Consider the following 20,389-nt stretch of genomic DNA (forward strand, 5'->3'; position numbering starts at 1 on the left):
GCGGCAGCCTAGCCAGCTGCACCTGCCAGTGCTCACCTCAATGGCAGCCGAGCCAGCTGCACCCGCCAGTGCTTTCCTCAATGGCAGCCTAGCCAGCTGCACCTGCCAGTGCTCACCTCAATGGCAGCCGAGCCAGCTGCACCCGCCAGTGCTTTCCTCAGCGGCAGCCTAGCCAGCTGCACCTGCCAGTGCTCACCTCAATGGCAGCCGAGCCAGCTGCACCCGCCAGTGCTTTCCTCAATGGCAGCCTAGCCAGCTGCACCTGCCAGTGCTCACCTCAATGGCAGCCGAGCCAGCTGCACCCGCCAGTGCTTTCCTCAGCGGCAGCCTAGCCAGCTGCACCTGCCAGTGCTCACCTCAATGGCAGCCGAGCCAGCTGGATCCGCCAGTGCTCAACTTAATAGCAGCTGAGCCAGCTGCACCTGCCAGTGCTCATCTCTCCGTCAGACTGCAAAGTTTGCACCTGCGGTTCTGGTCATCTTCTCTGCCTGTCTGTATCTGTTGGACATTCCCCCAGGCCATCCCAGCGACCTGTTCCTAGGGGTCAGCTGCCATCTACCCAAGGTCAGTCCCGGAGTAGCACCTGGATCACCTTCCTTGTCTTTCCATAGACCTCGGTGTCGTTAGCTGCTGCATGTCCATGGTCAGATTGGGTGAGGCTCCCAGTTACGCCCCTCAAGGTCTTCCTTGGACTTTAGCAAAGTGGTCCACCACCCAGCACATTACAGTTTGCACAGGCCATGAAATGCACTGGCTCCCAGGCGTCTTCCATCTCGGAACTATACCAGTAAGTCTCCGGCCAGAAGGATCGGCAGGACAAAATTCTATCACATTTACGGTCTGTGAATAACCGTTTTGATACGCTGGCAGTATCGGCCGCTTCTACACCCTCTCAGGCGGCAGTAACCACCACAATGACCCACCAGGCAGCCAGTTATGCACCAGGTTCTGGACCTCGTCTGTCGGCTCCCCACGCATTGGCAGAGATCCCGCCCTGTGTTGAGGGGTCATTAACCAGTGCACGTTGCACTTCAAACTCCTGGCTCATCAGTTCAACTCGGACCAAGCCAAAGTGTCCTTCATCAAGTCATATCTATCTAGTGAGGCCCTAGCATGGCTCAATCCTCTGTGGGAAAGAGGGGATCCGTTAGGCTACGTTCACATTTGCGTTGTGCGCCGCAGCGTCGGCGCCGCAGCGCACAACGCAAACAAAAACGCAGCAAAACGCATGCACAACGCTGCGTTTTGCGCCGCATGCGTCGTTTTTTTCATTGAATTTGGACGCAGCAAAAATGCAACTTGCTGCGTCCTCTGCGCCTGGACGCGGGCGCCGCAGCGACGCATGCGGCGCAAAACGCAAGTGGGCCGCATGTCCATGCGCCCCCATGTTAAATATAGGGGCGCATGACGCATGCGGCGCCGCTGCGGCGCCCGACGCTGCGGCGCTGGCCGCAAATGTGAACGTAGCCTTAGCGTCGAACCTACAGTCCTTTTTGGAAGCCTTTCGTAAGGTCTTCGACAAGCCCGCTCGCATTTCTTCTGTAGCCTCTTCTCTGCTCCGGTTACACCAAGGTAACATCTCCGTGGGCCAGTATGTGGTCCATTTTCTTACCTTGTCTTCAGAACTCGCTTGAAAAATGAGGCTCTGGTGGCAACCTTCTGCGAAGGTCTCTCCGGGCGAATCAAGAACGAACTGGCTGGCCAGGAGATACCCACCTCTTTGGATGACCTGGTACATTAGGTTCCTGGAACGGACCAAAGAGGTGAACCACGAGAGATCGGTACGCCTGGCTCCCACCTTTCAACGACCGATCATTAAGCAAGTTCCTGCTGCGACTTCTTCACTGGAACCTATGCAGGTTGACCAGGTGAAGCTATCCAAGCGCCACCAAGAGGTTCGTCGGGCCGAAGGGAAATGCTTCTACTGCAGCAGCCTTGAACACCTTATTCGTCCCAGCCCTGAGAGACCGGGAAACGCCAGTGCCTAGGGTCTGTAGGAGAGGCTACCCTGGGCAAGACTTATACCTCTCCATCATTGACCCTGACTGCATCTTTCTCCTGCGGAAAAGGGTCTTTTGTTGAATTAGCCCACCAGGCCTCCGGCTCCACAGGTAACTTTGCTCAAAAGGCTGTGGTCAAGCACTATAAGATTCCTAAGTCTTCCAGATCCATTGGTGATTTATTCAGTGGATGGAAATCCTCTTCCCGAGACCATCCAGTTCATCACGGAGCCCGTGGAGCTTCAGGTTGGGATGCTGCATTTGGAGAAGATTTCTCTTCATGTGCTGTCTGGTCTCTCTTATCCTCTACTTCTAGGTCTTCTGTGGCTGCAAAAACACAAACCTATTCTGGACTGGAGGTCTGGAGAAGTACTCCTTTGGGGCTTAGGATGTCACGAAATGTGCCTTGCTCCCATTCGATCTCCTACTTCTTCTACTAATGGCCTTGGATGTATGCAGACGTCTTAGACAAGAAGGAGGCGGAGACCTTGTCACCTCATAGGCCGTATGACTGCCTGATTGACCTTCTGCCGGGCACCTCAACTCCACGAGGCCGAATCTACCCCCTGTCCAAGACTGAGACTCGTGCTATGTCTAAGTATATAGAAGAGAACCTCGCTAGGGGATTTATCCGGAAATCCTCATCTCCGGATGGAGCAGGGTTTTTTTGTGAAGAAGAAGGACCGTTCTCTGTGACCCTGCATTGACTACAGGGGTCTTAACCAAATCACCGTAAAAATAAGTAGCCTCTACCCCTGATCTCCGAGCTGATTGATCGCCTGAAGAGTTCCAGAATCTTCACGAAGCTTAACCTACAAGTGGCATACAACCTGGTTTGAATTCGCAAGGGAGATAAGTGGAAGATGGCTGTCAACACCCACAATGGCTATTGCGACTATCGCGTTTTGAACTCTGTAATGCCTCAGCCGTCTTCCGAGAATTGGTGAACGACATCTTCCGTGATCTGCTCTATACGTGTGTAGTGGTATACCTGGACAACATCTTGGTATTCTCTCCTGATCTGCCAACACACAGGAGGGACGTTCTCCAGGTTCTACTAAGATTAAGAACTAACCGTCTCTACGCCAAATCTAAAAAGTGCATTATATTCTACGGGAGAGCTGCATTATACTGTATCAAGGACTATGGGGTGAATTGTACTATATGCGGTCTGCATTATACTCTTATTGGACTATGCGGAGTGCATTATTCTATATGGAGGACTATGGGGAGTGTATTATACTATAAGAAACACTATGGGGCACATTACCCTCTATGGAGGATTATGGTGCACATTATACTATATGGAGGACAATGGGGATTGCATTATTCTATATGGAGGACTATGGAGCACATTATACTATATGGGGGACTATGGGGCACATTATACTATATGGGATATATGGGGTACATTATGCTATGTGAAGGACTATGGGGTGTTCTATACTAAAAAATCAAAATGTTGCCTATTCATAGAGTGATTGGATTGTTTATGCCGGAACAAAAATAATTGTTCTCAGCAGCACATCTCCCGGTGAAAACTGCAGATCTGCTGCTGATAACATGATACTGTATTGGGACAGATTGATCTACTAATCCAAAAAATAGGTTAAACCGCACCCTATGTCCCTTACAGCCTTCCTAGGCCTGTGGACGCAAGTCCTTGCCAGGGGGTCAGCCCAGCTAAAAAGTCCAATCCATAATGTAAAAAAGAGGACAGCGCCACAACGGTCAGTGATGAGAAAAAACTTACAGCTTTAATCTGCCAACTGCGGCGACGTTTCGGTATAAACCTTTATCAAGGTTGCTTGATAAAGGTTTATACCGAAATGTCGCCGCAGTTGGCAGATTAAAGCTGTAAGTTTTTTCTCATCACTGACCGTTGTGGCGCTGTCCTCTTTTTTACAAGATTGATCTACTAGTCATTGTTCCTCAGCCGGTGTAAAGAATCCGGGAACAAGGGTTGAATGACTTCAAAATTGTCGATCACACTCGCTTAGCAGCCTGAACTCTGCGTATGACAGCGGCATTTAACATACATGCGCCGGAAGCGCGTCACAAACCAAGCCCATCAGTGCCCCTTTCACATGATCATGGGGTGCCAATGGGTTGGAATGACACCCTGGGGTCTACATGACGTGCCTGATCCCCCTAGATCTGCCCTGTATAGTGGTCTAACACCCAGCATCCCCACCAATCAGCTGTTAACACACGTGGTGGTGGCCAGATGTAAATAGTGAATGGATTTGAAACTCCGTAGCTCTGCACCCTGTGTAAGGGCCGCTCCTGGGTACTGCAGACCAGCTCCTATTTCTTCAACAGGCACTTATAACTGATGATTGGTGGATTGGGGAGGTGAACGTCGGCCCCTCTCTGGTCTTATACTGGTGAACTATACTACGTAGAGTTGGCAAAACCGATTAGCACGACCCGGTCAATCGGCCATGTCAGGAATCAGCATCCCCAAGCCCTGAGAACTGACTTTTCTCTGTCAGCATCTAAGGCTTTTGTTTTGGTTAGCCGTCCTGGTCCCATGTCACCATTGAGGTGTGAAGCATATGGGACGCCTAATCAAAATAAGAGCTGTGGATGCCGACAGGTAAGAGTCGGCTCTCACGACCCCATCCTGACGAATTGATGCCCCCCAACTCTTATCTAAACCTGTCAATACAAAAGTAGTGAACAACCCTTTCAAGGTTTCTCTCACATTGTGTTTCCTATATGTGCCAGGAAAGATGACGCCATATATAATACTAATTATCCTCATATAGACGGACGGACACGATGCCATGGTGACCAACATCCTGAAGAGCCCGTCATTAGCAGCCAAGATTACAGAAGAAGGTGGAATACAAATACAGAGGGTCAGGATTATAATCTACAAGGAGAGGCTCGTTCCTTTCCTGAGATGGATGGCGGTGGTTACCACAGTAATAAGAATATTATCAGGGACTGCGGCCTAGCTGAGAGACATGACAGTCAGAGGCCTTGTGGTATGATCTCTGTCCCTTCGCCCCTGATAACATTTTGGCAGCATGTTGATGGCTCGAGCGGTCCCCAGACGACGGGTTATTAACAGACTGCTGTCATGTGATAGCCAACATTGCAGGTTCCCCCTACAATACAAGCCATGACATTGTGCATTATCACTGTCATCCCACGTTTGTAGAGAGTCGTGTCACACTCATATAATCACCTCCTGGATCACAATGACCTTAACGTGAACATCCAACACTGAGTTTATTTTTATCTAAATAGGTAAAAATTCTGTGTGAAGAATTTATTCATATATTTTTATAATAGTTCACTCCTTCTCAAGATTGAAAGTTCTTCCTTATCTATGGCATAGGGGACAACTTCCTGACTGCTCAGGGTCTGACTGTTGGGGCACACCGCCAATCCCAAGGTTATATAGAGCCCCATGTGAATGGAGCAGTGGTCGATTATCCCCAATTCTGCTCCATTCATTCCTAATTGGAGTGCCGAAGAAAAATGATCCATGTGCTTGGCTGGTCTTCATCACTCCTATAAATAATGACTGGATTGGCAGTGTAAATGATCAACCTCCACTTTATTTACACCCTTCCAGTTATAATATCCTCTATCCTGGGCCCCATTGTGGAAAAATGCCCTCCATCCTGGACCCCTTGCACTAATAATGTCCCTCATTCTGACCCTTTCCTGGTATAATGTCCCCCATTCTAGGCCTCTTCTATTAATAATGTCCCACATTCTGGCCCCTTCCTGGTTTAATGCCCCCCGTCCTGGGCCCCTTCCTGGAATAATGTCCTCCATTCTGGGCCCTTTCCAGTAATAATGCCCCCCATCCTGGCGCCTTCCTGGTATAATGTCCTCCATCCTGAGCCTCTTCCAGTAATAATGTTCCACATCCTGACCCCTTCCTGTTTAATGCTCCCGTCGTGAGCCCCTTCCTGGAATAATGTTTTCCATCCTGGGCCCCTTCCACTAATAATGTCCCCCATCCTGGCCCCATCCTGGTATAATGTCTCCCATCCTAGGCTCTTTCCTGGTACAATGTCCTGCTCGCCTTCCTATAATGATGGCACCCTGTCTGCCGCTATTATCCAACACATTTAAAATAGAAATAAACAATTATTGCTATCTTCCCCCACTCTCACAACATGCGGCGTACTCTTCCATAGCCGGCGCAGAGGTCGGTATCTGACTTTAATGTGACCACCATTGGCGGCACATGATGCTGGCATGTATTGCAGTGCAGGGAGACATCGGGTTTCTGCACCACAATGCACATCCAGCGAGGATGCACATCCAGTTAAAATAGGCACTGGTGTCGGCAGGCCTCCCTCCTGCATGGGCCCAGTCACAGTTGCACTCTCAGCGACCGCAATCATTATGCCCTTGGTTGTGATTTGTTTGCTGAAAATTTCACCAGGACTGGACAAATCTGAGGCTTACATGGTATCACCTTACAAAGTGCCCACCCTTTCACTGTTTCGAAAATGTGCACTTGTGCACCCTCCAACGCACATCCAGTTGAAGCGTATTGGTGCGTATTGAGACATTGGATGTGTGCGCCACAATACACGCTGCCGGCCAATTAGGGGCCAGCAGCTAATGTTGGCATGCACGTGAAGGGGGGTGCATGGCAGTGAATTATGTGCTCCGGTCGCACTCCGAAGTCAGCTGCTGATTTCACAAGAGAACGACGCACCAGGGAAGGAAAGGTGAGTATTTTTTTTTAAATCAGTGGCCATACCAATATATGGATAACTATGGGTGCATTATACTTTGTAGATGACTACTATGGAATATCTTTTACGGATGACTATGGGGTGCAATATACTTTATGGATGACTATGGGGGTGGATTATACTTTATGCATGACTATAGGGGTTCATTATACTTTATGTAGGACTACTATAGAGTGCATTATCTTTTATTGATGACTATGGGGAGTGCGTTATCTTTTATGGATGACTATGGGGGACATTATACTTTTTGGATTACTACTATGGAGGTGCATTATACTTTATGAATGACTATGGACTGTGTATTATACTACATGGATGACTATGGGCTGTGCATTATACTACATGGATTTCTTTGGGCAGTGCAGCAGATTATATCGAGGAGTATGGGATGCAAGAACTATATGGAGGACTGAATTAAACTTCAATGGAACTGCATGACTTCTATGTACGCCCCTCTAGAGTATAATGGGTTTTTGTTTCTAATACATTAAAGGACAATGGCAGAACTTGGGAAACATACCAGGATGGGGCCCAGGATAAGGAACATATAACAAAATGGGCGATATATATACCAGGATGGGGATATATATACCAGGATGGGGCCAGGATGAGGGACATATATACCAGGATGGAGGGGGCATATATATATATTAATTCAGGATGGGGGGAGGCGGTCCAAATCTTGCTCCGGGGCCCATCAGACGCTAGTTACATCACGGATGCATGCACTCATCATCTCCAGTCTCCACTACTGCAACCTCTTGTTTTGTGGCCTTTCTTCTCTGCTATTCCCCGGCCTCTCCCCTCTGTCAATCCCTTCACTGGCTCCCCATTGCCCAGAGACTCCAGTACAAAACCCTAACCATGACATACAAAGCCATCCACAACCTGTCTCCTCCATACATCTGTGACCTCGTCTCCCGGTACTTTCCTACACGCAACCTCTGATCCCCACAAGATCTCCTTCCCTACTCCCCTCTTATCTCCTCTTCCCACAATCGCATACAAGACTTCTCCCATGCTTCCCCCATACTCTGGAACCCTCTACCACAACACATCAGACTCTCGCCTACCATCGAAACCTTCACAAGGACCCTGAAGACCCACCTCTTCCGACAAGCCTACAACCTGCTGTAACCCTCGTTCCCCCATACACAACCAGCTCTACCCTCACCCATCCCTTGTAGACTGTGAGCCCTCGCGGGCAGGGTCCTCTCTCCTGTACGAGTTGGTGACTTGTTTTGTTGAAGATTATTGCACTTATTTTTATGTATACTCCTTTTCACATATAATGAATGCGCCATGGAACAAATGACGCTATAATAATAATAATTAATAATATGTGGAATATTTCCTAAAGTACGTTACGTAGTGACAACATATTCTCCATTGAATCGGGGCGAGGCAGTAAAACAACACAAACATGATACAACTGTAAGAAATCTATAACAAATATGTAGTATAATAAACATGAAGAACCATTTGCTGCCCACAGAGATACATGAAGTGGTCTCCTACCTTCCTGGAGAGTAGTGGCAGGAGCACAAGCCAGCACAGGAGTCCTGCAGCGACCACCCCAGTGACCATGCCCAGCACCACTGCAGTGGCCAGCAGCCCAGGGACCACCTGGAGGGAGTCCACTGAGAAGGTCAGCACTGCATCAGAGGAGCAGCCACTGCCAGCCATGGCCACAGCTCAGTATACAGCTATACACCAGGCTGATGACATGTCCTAGTGCTGCCATACATGTGCTGATGGCTGCAGCCACCCCATTGTTAGGTGCAAAGCCTCAGGGTAAATATTCTAAGTTCTCAGCTCAAGAAAAGTTTCCATGGAAGTTTTGCTCATAAACTTCACTACAAATCCCATGATGCAAAGTAGATAGAAGTAAAAAAAAAAAAAGCAGCACAAATGGAGGGAGGAAGGAGAGGGCTCACATTACTGCCCAATCTCTGCCAGGAGGAGGGAGCTCACATTCCTAAAACTGACTTTTTTTCACTCTTGTGTCCCAAGTCCTTCCTCCCCTCCTGGAAGTGCTCAGGAGTTCGCACAATGTAACCAGTTCCGAGCAACTTCCCACATTGTATCACCCAGAGAACCGAATCTCCATCCAGAATGATGAAGGTGCCAAGCACAGAAGACCCCATGCCAAGCTGAGACCCCCAACCTTAGACTTACCATACCATGGAGGTTGGCAGAGATGTGAGGGTGCCAACCAATATCAGGAGTCACCCATCTCTTGCAATGGTCATCATGGTCCTCTATGTGACTTCTCTGCACTCTTCAAGGGCTTCCACCATGATTTCTGGCACCTCTTTATTAATTGGGACTAAGGCTGAGATACATGAGAGGGACCCTGAGGACCCCAAAGCCTTTATGGATGCAAGATCACCTTGTGTCACTACTAACTGTCAGCTCCTGGTCAAGAGCCCTGCAGATAGCCTGGCGGCTCAGGTAAGAGGTGATTGACTGTAGGGGACCTGTCTGCTGTGTGAAGAGGGCTAGATGGTGTCTGGGACCAGCATTGATCCAAAAATGGGGGTCCCATGTGCATCAGATCGCACTCGGTTAATGTTATTTTATGGGGCCGTGCACACGTCCGATTTTTTTTCTAGGACCATGGGGATCCGTGGAAAAAAATCGTAGCATGCCTGAGTTGAATCCTTTATTCAGATCCCACTCTGACACGGAAGTTATTGAGTTCGTGGAAAAAAATCGAACTGCACTCAGATGACATCCAAGTGCAGTCTGATTTCCACAAACTGACAGTAAGGAGGAGAAGATATAGACATTTTTTTTTCATCTTCTCCTCATCCAAGAAAATCGGATTACACTATGATCACACTCTGATCAGTGTGATTACCATAATCAGCCCGATTCTCTCGGATAAGAGAAAATACACTGGTGACCCTAGAACTATAGTAATCTATAAAGGTACTGATTTTTATGTAGGGTTAGAATACCTTGCTGATCAGTGTGAGGCCGGGGTCACACTAGCGTAGAATACGGCCAAGTGCTATGCGAGAAAACATCACATAGCCCTCGGACCAGTGTAAATCTATGGGGAAGCTCACATCACCGTATTTTTTTCAGGCGTATACAGGGTGCTAGTGAAATCGCAGCATGCTGCAATTGTACGCGTATATTGCCCGAGTCTCGCCAATGCAAGTCTATGGGTGCGAGAAAAAAATCGGACACCACACGGACCATCAGTGTGACTTGCGAGAAATAGGCACACATTTTCGTCATTTCAGCCCATTGAGCCATTAAATTCAATGAGGAAAATCAGTGAGAAATGTAAAGTCATACGGATGTCATACAGATACATGGGTGAGAGAAAATGGCATCATCGCATTGCAAGCAGATTACACACGGACCATACGGAGAACACTCGTGCGACTCTCGGCTGAGAGAATCAGACCGATTTTTCATACGTTAAGTGTGACCCCGGCCTGAGTGTGATCTCTGGGGCTCCCAGCAATCCTGAGTACGGGGAACTAAAGAGTCTGATCAGAAAGGAGCATTAGCTGTGCCTGCGTAGGTATCTATTCTATTCATTCTGAATGGGGCTGCTAGAGATAGCATAGAACAGCGCTCTGCTTTTTCTGGCAGTCCCATACAAAATAAAGGGAGCTTTAGAGCATTGGTGGCAAAAATGGAGCTTTGTGGTGCATTGGTGGCATAAATGGAGCTTTAGAGCATTGGTGGCATAAATGGAGCTTTAGAGCATTGGTGGCATAAATGGAGCTTTAGAGCACTGGTGGCATAAATGGAGCTTTAGAGCATTGGTGGCATAAATGGAGCTTTGCAGCATTAGTGGCATAAATGGAGCTTTGCAGCATTAGTGGCATAAATGGAGCTTTGCGGCATTAGTGGCATAAATGGAGCTTTGCGGCATTGGTGGAATAAATGGAGCGTTGCAGCATTGGTGGCATAAATGGAGCTTTGGAGCACTGGTGGCATAAATGGAGCTTTAGAGCATTGGTGGCAAAAATGGAGCTTTAGAGCACTGGTGGCATAAATGGAGCTTAGGAGCATTAGTGGCATAAATGGAGCTTTGGAGCACTGGTGGCATAAATGGAGCTTTAGAGCATTGGTGGCATAAATGGAGCTTTGCGGCATTGGTGGCATAAATGGAGCTTTGCAGTATTGGTGGCATAAATGGAGCTTTCCGGCATTGGTGCCATAAATTGAACTTTGCAGTATTGGTGGCATAAATGGAGCTTTGCAGCATTGGTGGCATAAATGGAGCTTTGCAGTATTAGTGGCATAAATGGAGCTTTGCAGCATTGGTGGCATAAATGGAGCTTTGCAGCATTGGTGGCATAAATGGAGCTTTAGAGCATTGGTGGTGGATAGCTATGAGTCCCATCAGTTTTTCCATAACTAAAAAAAAAACACTGTTTACCAAAATTTTTGAATATCTTGGTGAAAACATTGTGGTATTACCTCGAAAGTGGCAGAACAAAATGCACCATGGTGCAACGGATGAGCGCAGATGAAGCTGGACAGGGACAGATTAATCATTCATGCCACAGTTGTCTCTATAAAGTGTGCGTGTTGTCGGCAGCACATCCCCTGTTCACTTGGGGGGATTATGCTGCTGACAATGATAATGCAATTACCCAAATAAAAGATACAAAGTATGGATTCTGACAGGAGAAACCCCTTTGCACCCCTGTAATGTAGTGGCACAGGTGGAAGGGACGCGGGGAGAACTTTATTTGGCACAGGCACAATAAAACATGGCAAAATTCTACAGGCGAGCGTATGGTTCCAGTCTCTCCATAGGAGGGAACTCTACTTTTTTGCTATATGACAAAACAAGCAAGTGGGGTGCTTATCCTGGCACTGGCTTGGTGCCTGCTGTGCCCCTCTAGAAGAGGACCTGTCACTAGATAAAAATGGGCTGTTTTGCTTTTATGTTAGTGAGGCCATTTTTTGGCCTTTTTTAAATCCACCATACAGTGCCAGAGATACAGGCCTTTTCTCTTTTTTATGGCCTTCACAAGGGGAGTGGCACAAAGGGTAATAATGCGGTACAGCCTAATGACACGCCCCAGAGGATCCAGAGAGCTAAAAAAAGGTTATTAATAAATAGGCCCATATCTCTGGAACTGTACGGCGGACTTAAAAAAGAAAAAGGCAAAATGACCGCTTTTGGCTTGGTGACAGGTCTTCTTTAAAGGGGGGAGATCAAGATACACTATGCCCACATGCATGAATCTGTAATATGATCATGTGCATGAGCCCTTTATATCTAATAATTGTAATCGGAGGTGGAAAACCTTTTTCCTCCGGCACATGGGCTGATTCCGGGGGACTGCAATTTTCAAAATTTGCCGCAAAGAGTTGTCTGCCTCCAGACCGACGCAAATCTAGAAATTCAGTTGCGAGTAGCTTCATCAATTCCACCTAACATCACAGTCGTGTAAGCAGGAGAATGGATGCAACGCACAGAAGAGCACAAGGTGGAACAGACAGTAAAACTATTTATTGCTTCCATCATGGTGGGAATCTGAGGAACTGAGAAGAAGTCTAACAACAGAAAATAGCACAAACACAAGTGGGTTATACAATGCAAAACACGGGATAAGTCTTACTGTTCAATTAGAATTATCGGAGAAGTCTCTTAAAAGATTACTCAAGTGTCCCTTTGGCATGGGTGGTACACCCTTTCCTGGGAGAGGTGCTATGCTAGCTCCTCTTGACATAATGTCCCTAGCAGGGTTACCGGGTGTTCCTACTAGGCCACAAGTCCTCCTAACGAAGTCTATTAAGAAATGCTGAGCCTCCTTTTGCCCCTACCAACCCCCACCCCACCTGTTGTCCTTACCCAGGCCGAACCCTGTATTGTATCTGTTCGTGTAAGAAGTGATGGCCTGTCTCACTCGTGTCTCCCTCTTATCACCGCATGTGTCCTTCTCCGGTTGAAGTCTCCTCTTGGAACTTTGGTGCTTGACCGACGGCGGGTGTGTCCTGGAACTAGGGGACAGAGGGCTAGGCTCTGGCTCCCGGTCGGACTCCCTCTGGACTTTGGTGCAGATCTGGGATTCGGACCTAGACTGGTGCAGTCTGGGCTCTGGCTCTTGACTTGTGTAGATCTGGGTCTCAGGTCTTGACCGGTGTAGTTGGGTCTTTGACTCTCACTGGGCTTTGTCCGGGTTGTTTGACAATGGCCAGCACCCTGCTAGCTCACACTGGCTTCAGTGTCGTGTCTGGCTTACGTTCGCACCACTCAGATTCTTGGTTCCAAATCACCCGCGGTTTGGAATGCAGGCCCTTTATATCCGGGAACTTCTTCATCCCAGACACCTGACCAGGTGCCGCACACAAACTCGTTCCCTCTGCAACTCTTCCGGTGCCAGTGGGTTCCGCATAGTTCCTTTTTTCCAGTAGATGGCAGTCTTCCACATTGACACATCATGCAGGTGCTCTTTGGGGTACCATCGCTTCCTCTTACAGTGGCGCCAAAGAGAAACAGCCCAATTAGGGATGAGTTAATTATATGTTTAACCAAATGTAGCAGGATACATTTCAAGCTAATAATTTTGTATAGAGGAGATAAGAGGGGAGTAGTGTAGGAGATCTTGTGAGGATCAGAGGTTGTGGGTAGGTAAGTACCGGGAGACGAGGTCACAGATGTATGAAGGAGACAGGTTGTGGATGGCTTTGTATGTCGTGGTTAGGGTTTTGAACTGGAGTCTCTGGGGAAGTCTGACTTACTGGCCCAGTATGGATTGTAAAACTGCAAATAGTCTGGTATTAAAAACTCTTCTGGCTCATATCAATGATCCCACGTCTCTGAAAAACTTCACATTCATTAATTGTGATTTAATATTCAGTTCAATCAGTAATAACTTGTGAAATTAGTTTTCAGGTTTGAGGGAAATGACTCTTGCTTTGGGAATTACTGCCGTATTAATGTCTTGCTGGATATAAGCTTTTAACAATACTGGATTTATTATGTATGCCGAGATTTTATCTGCTGTAATTGCAATTCAGCTTTCTGACCCAGTCTGCAAAGGTATCAGTCGCAACGTTAAATTAGGCATTATTACTCAGGGAAGATGAGTGTGATAGTGTTATTTAAGGTCCAACAATTTGCATACTAAGATATGGCAGGTAATGATGTGGTGAGTCTTACAGCACTGATCCCACTATACAGCAGCCTTAAAGGGAGACTCCACTTTTACTGGATTGTTAGGACTGTCCAAATACTAGAAGATCTTAGGAGCCCAAAAGATTCCCTTTGGCCTATTTCTTACATGATTCTCGACAAATAATCTATTAAATCCTATTGCTCACCAAAGGGCACATGTTTTGCATAGTTGGAAGTTCTGCCTCAGAATCACTTCCTCTGGGCCCCAGGAATCTCATTATGACAGTAGGACCCAGCACTTGTTTGTTCCCTCCTTTCCAAACTCCTACAGGAGTGGGGAGTGTATGAGGTTTAGACCGGGGTCACACTTGCGAGGCGAGTGCCATGTGAGAAACTCGGGCCTCAATATCTGGCACTGCCGCCGGCACTCGGGAACGGAATGTGCGGCTGCATGTATTTCTATGCAGCTGAATGCTCCGGTACCGAGTGCCGGCATCAGTGCCGCATATTGATGCACGAGTTTCTCACATGGCACTCGAAAGTGTGACCCCGGCCTTACTCTCCTATCCTGAGCCCCCCATACACAAGTACGCTTGGTTCGGCAGAGCACTTATGCTTTCTGATCTAGAAAGTAGACCAAGGGGCTGTTCACACTGTGTTCCTGACTCCATCCATGGGTTTTGTCTGAATGCTCGAAAAATAGGATTCAGATATGTCGGATCCTTTTGTGTTGGCTGCAAATGGAGTCTACAGTATGTAACATCTGGCTCTGTTTGCGCTTCTTTCACATGGTGTCCATCTTTTCAGGTGGGTACCAGACTATAGTAGACTATGACCCTGATTCATCATTTGCGATTTCTTGAAGACAGTTTTCTGTTTTTTTTTTTTTCAATTATTACCGTATGTTTTTTTTAAATTTCTTTAAAATGGCTCAAAGTTGATGAATTTATCGTAAAACTTAGAAATGTTCTTTATTTTTGTCTCTGTCCATTTTTTTGCAAATTTTTAATGCCAAAAGTTGGAAACTTTTAAACAATATACTTTCATTATGAAGGTAATGGTCGGGTGGCAGTGGCTCAGTGGTCGGAGCTGCAGCCTTGCAGCGCTGGGGTCCTAGGTTCCAATCCCACCAAGGACAACATCTATGAGGAGTTTGTATCTTCTCCCCTTGTTTGCGTGGGCTTCCTCTGGTTTCCTCTCACACGCCAAAGACATACTGATAGGGAATTTAGGTCACCAATGGGGACAGCGATGATGATGTCTGTAGAGTGCTGCAGAAGCTAACGTAAGCAAGCCAAATAATCTACCCTGATGTCCCGATTTCAGCTCCGGTCGACACCACTTCCAGGTTCATCTCAGCCCGTGATCAGTGATATGCTTGAATTGGGAATAACAAAGTGGTCATTGACCTGAGCCAGGCAACCTACCCCCTTCAAGCATGTCACAAGTTATATATCAAATACCACAGTTATCCAAATGAAGGAAAGTGGTTTTTATCTCAACGCGTTTCGAAGTTCAAATGACTTCTTCCTCAGGAAACCAACCACATGTATAAGATACCTGTATAGATGTAGACACATGTGGTTGGTTTCCTGAAGAAGAAGTCACTTGAACTTCGAAACGTGTTGAGATAAAAACCACTTTCCTTCATTTGGATAACTGTGGTCCTGCATTTTAATCGGCAGCGCGGATTACATCCACAAACCTTCTACCTCTTCACATCTGATACGGTCCCTATGGACCCGTGGATCTGCTGCAGCTGATATTCTCAAAGAGATCTATATGTCATTACATTAGATCTATCATTTTAGTGCAAATTTAATAGATCGCTTATTTTGTCCATTGGATAAGACCCTATGTGCGCTGATTTATTCTACAGTTACGTTCCTACAAGATGGAGGGGTTTCCTTTCCCTCTGATAGAGTTGGGCTTCTGCTGAATTCTGGACATTAGGCAGCTACCCTAATAGGTTTAGGCAAGTTTTTCTCTTTCTGGACAGCTTCTTTCTTGTGGTTCTTGCTCCAATATATAAAACTTGCACCAAAATCTAACACTTATCCTGCCCGTGCTGGGCCAGTGTTTGGTGCCAATGTTGCGGGCAGAAAATTTTCAGCAAGAAAAAACACTTCTTCTGCTTGGGCTCCAGGATGTATCTGGGAATGGCCGTCTCCAGGTTCCCACACCTCTACGGGATCCGTGCGGCTTGTGCTCTCACCACTTGTACATTGCATGTGAGTTGCATGCAAAACGCAACCTCCGCCGAACAGTTCATCAATCCTTTTTATAAGTGCTCCAGGCTATGGCAGCGGCTAAGGACACCGCGGCACATTAATAATGTATTGATGGAGTCACCGCGGAGCTGCCTTTTACATTTCTCTGTGACGACCATGGTTTGTCTTTACTCCAGTAATATTATTATCGCCTTTTTCTTTTATAGAGATCGGATCACAAACCAATAAAGGCTGAAGATTTTCCAGAATCTAATAAAGGTTTGTCTTTCCTCCATTTTCTTCTGCTTTTAAGCATTTTTTTTCCAGATTACGAATTACTATGGTGTCCAATTCAATGCTTTTTCCAGTTGATGTTGACAGATGGCGGGCAAAAGGGGTTTTTCCATCTTGTAAAATCACAGCAAAACGTTAGTCTATGCCGTCACTTTCTGGCTGATGGAGATCTGACCTCTAGGAGTTGTTGGACCCTCGCCAATCTTGAGAATGAGGAGAAATCGGCGCTAGTATAGTCTGACATCCCCTTTTTTTCTGTAAGCAGAAGCTCCGTGGCCACTTGCAGTTCCCTATAAAGCCAGAGGTGGTTGGGGGCGCTGCTGTGCAGGGAAAAGTGAATATGAAATGCAGAACTGTGTCCTTTTTGATCTTGGGTTTAAGGTTGGACCTTCAGTAATCTTAAAGTAGTGGCAAATTCTAAGAGATGGGAAAAGCCCCTTTAAGATATAATATGCTTGTATAAGCCCCTTATGGATACTCATGTGCTCAAACACCACAACTAATGCTCTGCCGTAGGCTGAAATAAGTACGAGAAAAACAAGTGACTCCCAAAAAAACTCTGATCGACTTCTGATCAGAATAATTGGACCTTTTTTCTCGTACGTGGAAAATCCTGACGTGAATGAGCCCTTAGCTCAGGTCAGGAGTCCTGGTGGCCAGGGGTATTGCCTATATTTCATGGTTGTGTGAGTTAAACCAGCAGAGAGGATTCCCTCAAAAGACATTGTTAGCAAATGATCTGGGTATGCCAAACATGTGTGAATATACAGACTGTGATATATTATAACTTTCAGCAGAGTTTAAAGATGTGGGAGAGTGAACAGTTTTATTTGGGACTGACAGTAATCATTACTTTCATCATCACAATACGCAGGATTACAGCATAGAACTGATGCAAACAAACCTGAGAAGTCATACAGTACTATACTAACAGGAAACACACATACACTGTATAATAAAATTGTGACAGTTAACCCAGCGCCATCTGCTGTCCAAACTAGATTGTTCTGTAGTATAAGCCTGCAGCTGTTGTATTCTCCAACTCAGATGTCAAGTATGCAGGCACCTGGTCTATGGGTAGTGGCTACTGTGGTTTTTGTCCACTAAAGCCTACAGGAGAAAAAGAAAGTATGTCCATCTGGTGTATCCGATTAAAATAGAGCTGTACAAGCCAGTCAAGAACAGCAAAAAGCCCAATGGGTGATACCTATGTACAGTACAGAGCAAAAGTTTGGACACACCTTCTCATTTAAAGATTTTTCTGTATTTTCATGACTATGAATATTGTACATTCACAATGAAGGCATCAAAACTATAAATTAACACATGTGGAATTATATACTTAACAAAAAAGTGTGAAACAACTGAAATTATGTCTTATATTCTAGGTTCTTCAAAGTAGCCACCTTTTGCTTTGATGACTGCTTTGCACACTCTTGGCATTCTCTTGATGAGCTTCAAGAGGTAGTCACCGGGAATGGTCTTCCAACAATCTTGAAGGAGTTCCCAGAGACGCTTAGCACTTGTTGGCCCTTTTGCCTTCACTCTGCGGTCCAGCTCACCCCAAACCATCTCGATTGGGCTCAGGTCTGGTGACTGTGGAGGCCAGGTCATCTGGCGTAGCACCCATCACTCTACTTCTTGGTCAAATAGCCCTTACACAGCCTGGAGGTGTGTTTGGGGTCGTTGTCCTTTTGAAAAATAAATGATGGTCCAACTAAACGCAAACCGGATGGAATAGCATGCCGCTGCAAGATGCTGTGGTAGCCATGCTGGTTCAGTATGCCTTCAATTTTGAATAAATCCCCAACAGTGTCACCAGCAAAGCACCCCCACACCATCACACCTCCTCCTCCATGCTTCACGGTGGGAACCAGGCATGTAGAGTCCATCCGTTCACCTTTTCTGCGTCGCACAAAGACACGGTAGTTGGAACCAAAGATCTCAAATTTGGACTCATCAGACCAAAGCACAGATTTCCACTGGTCTAATGTCCATTCCTTGTGTTCTTTAGCCCAAACAAGTCTCTTCTGCTTGTTGCCTGTCCTTAGCAGTGGTTTCCTAGCATCTATTTTACCATGAAGGCCTGCTGCACAAAGTCTCCTCTTAACAGTTGTTGTAGAGATGTGTCTGCTGCTAGAAGTCTGTGTGGCATTGACCTGGTCTCTTGTCTGAGCTGCTGTTAACCTGCGATTTCTGAGGCTGGTGACTCGGATAAACTTATCCTCAGAAGCAGAGGTGACTCTTGGTCTTCCTTTCCTGGGGAGGTCCTCATGTGAGCCAGTTTCTTTGCAGTGCTTGATGGTTTTTGCAACTGCACTTGAGGACACTTTAAAAGTTTTCCCAATTTTTTGGACTGACTGACCTTCATTTCTTAAATTAATGATGGCCACTCGTTTTTCTTTACTTAGCTGCTTTTTTCTTGCCATAATACAAATTCTAACAGTCTATTCAGTAGGACTCAGGACTCAGCTGTGTATCCACCAGACTTCTGCTCAACACATCTGATGGTCCCAACCCCATTTATAAGGCAAGAAATCCCAGTTATTAAATCTGACAGGGCACACCTGTGAAGTGAAAACCATTTCCGGTGACTACTTCTTGAAGCTCATCAAGAGAATGCCAAGAGTGTGCAAAGCAGTCATCAATGCAAAAGGTGGCTACTTTGAAGAACCTAGAATATAAGACATATTTTCAGTTGTTTCACACTTTTTTGTATATAATTCCACATGTGTTAATTCATAGTTTTGATGCCTTCAGTGTGAATTTACAATTTTCATAGTCATGAAAATACAGAAAAATCTTTATATGAGAAGGTGTGTCCAAACTTTTGCTCTGTACTGTATGTCGGGATACTTCCAAAGTTCTCAGAAAATAGCCTGACACAACTAGAAAGAGAGATTAGGGCTACTAAACAGCAGGTTTATTGGTATAATGAGGCCGGTTTCTTTTAGGAATGTGCCCGTATTTTTTTCTTCCTGATTATCCCATGGATATAGTTACCAAATGGCCCTTTAGCACCTCCCATAAATGTGTGGAAACGCCAATTTTTGGGCAGGTTTGTGTAAACCTCACGTCTTCTCAGCACTAGAACCCAGTGGATTTATTGGCACTGTTTATGAAAAATTCGGACAGTCACGGCATATTCTTATCCATTGGCACAACATGCATGGGGTCATGTAAGGTAGACAGGTAATAGTTCACATTACTTAAAAAGTGTTTTCCCATTAAGTAAAAAAAATCTGAAAAATTGAAGTCACCTAGCTTTTCCAAATACTTGAGTAGCATATCCAACTCATTCTGTAGAGGAAAAATAAAGCTGCATAGGTCTGCAGATTTTTCTATACAGGAAACAGCTACAATTAACAAATTTCTAAACAGGATCTATATATCAGCTCAATGGCAGAATACAGTATTTGCTGCCTGCTGCAGTGGATGTTGGGGATTACAGTCTGCATGTCGCTACTCTGTTGTCGGGTGTCCCAGGACCAGGGGCGCACTAGCTTGCGCTGTTTCCTGGATTACTTCTGATGGTGAAGACGCCGGTGGCCACGTACCTTGCTGAGCTCCTGAATCCGCCCTAGACTGTATCCTTACATTACCCAGGGAAGAGGAGAGTAGTAGTGTACAGTAATACAACAACCAGACTAACAAGGTAATATGAACAGGGATAAAGGAAAATACCAAACATACAAATGTACTCACAAAAATAACAGAGGAATGCATCGGGAGTGGAGGATGGGGTTAAACCAAAGAAAGAGATGAAAGGAAATTCTCACACACTCAAAACCTAACAAGAGTCACAGATAAATCCACCAAAGCCTTCTCCAATGATAACCAACAACAACAACCTCCAGCCATGCAGCATAAGTTACTCTGACAAAGAGTGCTAGCCAGGACCAAGTTTATATAGAAGATGGGAGTGGCTAACAGTGAACAGCTGAGATCCTTAATGTAGGAAAGCTTTCAGGAGCTTTCAACTGGGCAGATTAACTCCTGCACTGCTAGAAGAAACCTACTTCGTTTAATATGAAGGTGAAGTGCTTCTAA

General features: G+C 46.1%; 2 protein-coding genes across 2 annotated transcripts in view; one reads left to right on the forward strand and one right to left on the reverse strand.

Moving 5' to 3' along the window:
* EVC (EvC ciliary complex subunit 1) overlaps positions 1 to 8,600 on the reverse strand; it is a 122,757-nt gene extending 114,157 nt beyond the window's left edge. The window contains exon 1 of the mRNA XM_077280124.1: positions 8,252 to 8,600. Coding sequence (XP_077136239.1) covers positions 8,252 to 8,419 — 168 coding nt within the window. The 5' untranslated portion in view covers positions 8,420 to 8,600. The remainder of the gene's footprint in view (positions 1 to 8,251) is intronic.
* A 174-nt stretch (positions 8,601 to 8,774) lies between these two features.
* The window catches only part of EVC2 (EvC ciliary complex subunit 2), a 179,627-nt gene continuing 168,012 nt past the window's right edge, over positions 8,775 to 20,389 (forward strand). Inside the window, exons 1-2 of the mRNA XM_077280123.1 lie at positions 8,775 to 9,187; positions 16,273 to 16,324. Of these exons, the coding sequence (XP_077136238.1) occupies positions 8,918 to 9,187; positions 16,273 to 16,324 (322 nt within the window). The 5' untranslated portion in view covers positions 8,775 to 8,917. The remainder of the gene's footprint in view (positions 9,188 to 16,272; positions 16,325 to 20,389) is intronic.

The sequence above is a fragment of the Ranitomeya variabilis genome, chromosome 1 (assembly GCF_051348905.1).
Source record: "Ranitomeya variabilis isolate aRanVar5 chromosome 1, aRanVar5.hap1, whole genome shotgun sequence".
NCBI classification, from domain to species: domain Eukaryota; kingdom Metazoa; phylum Chordata; class Amphibia; order Anura; family Dendrobatidae; genus Ranitomeya; species Ranitomeya variabilis.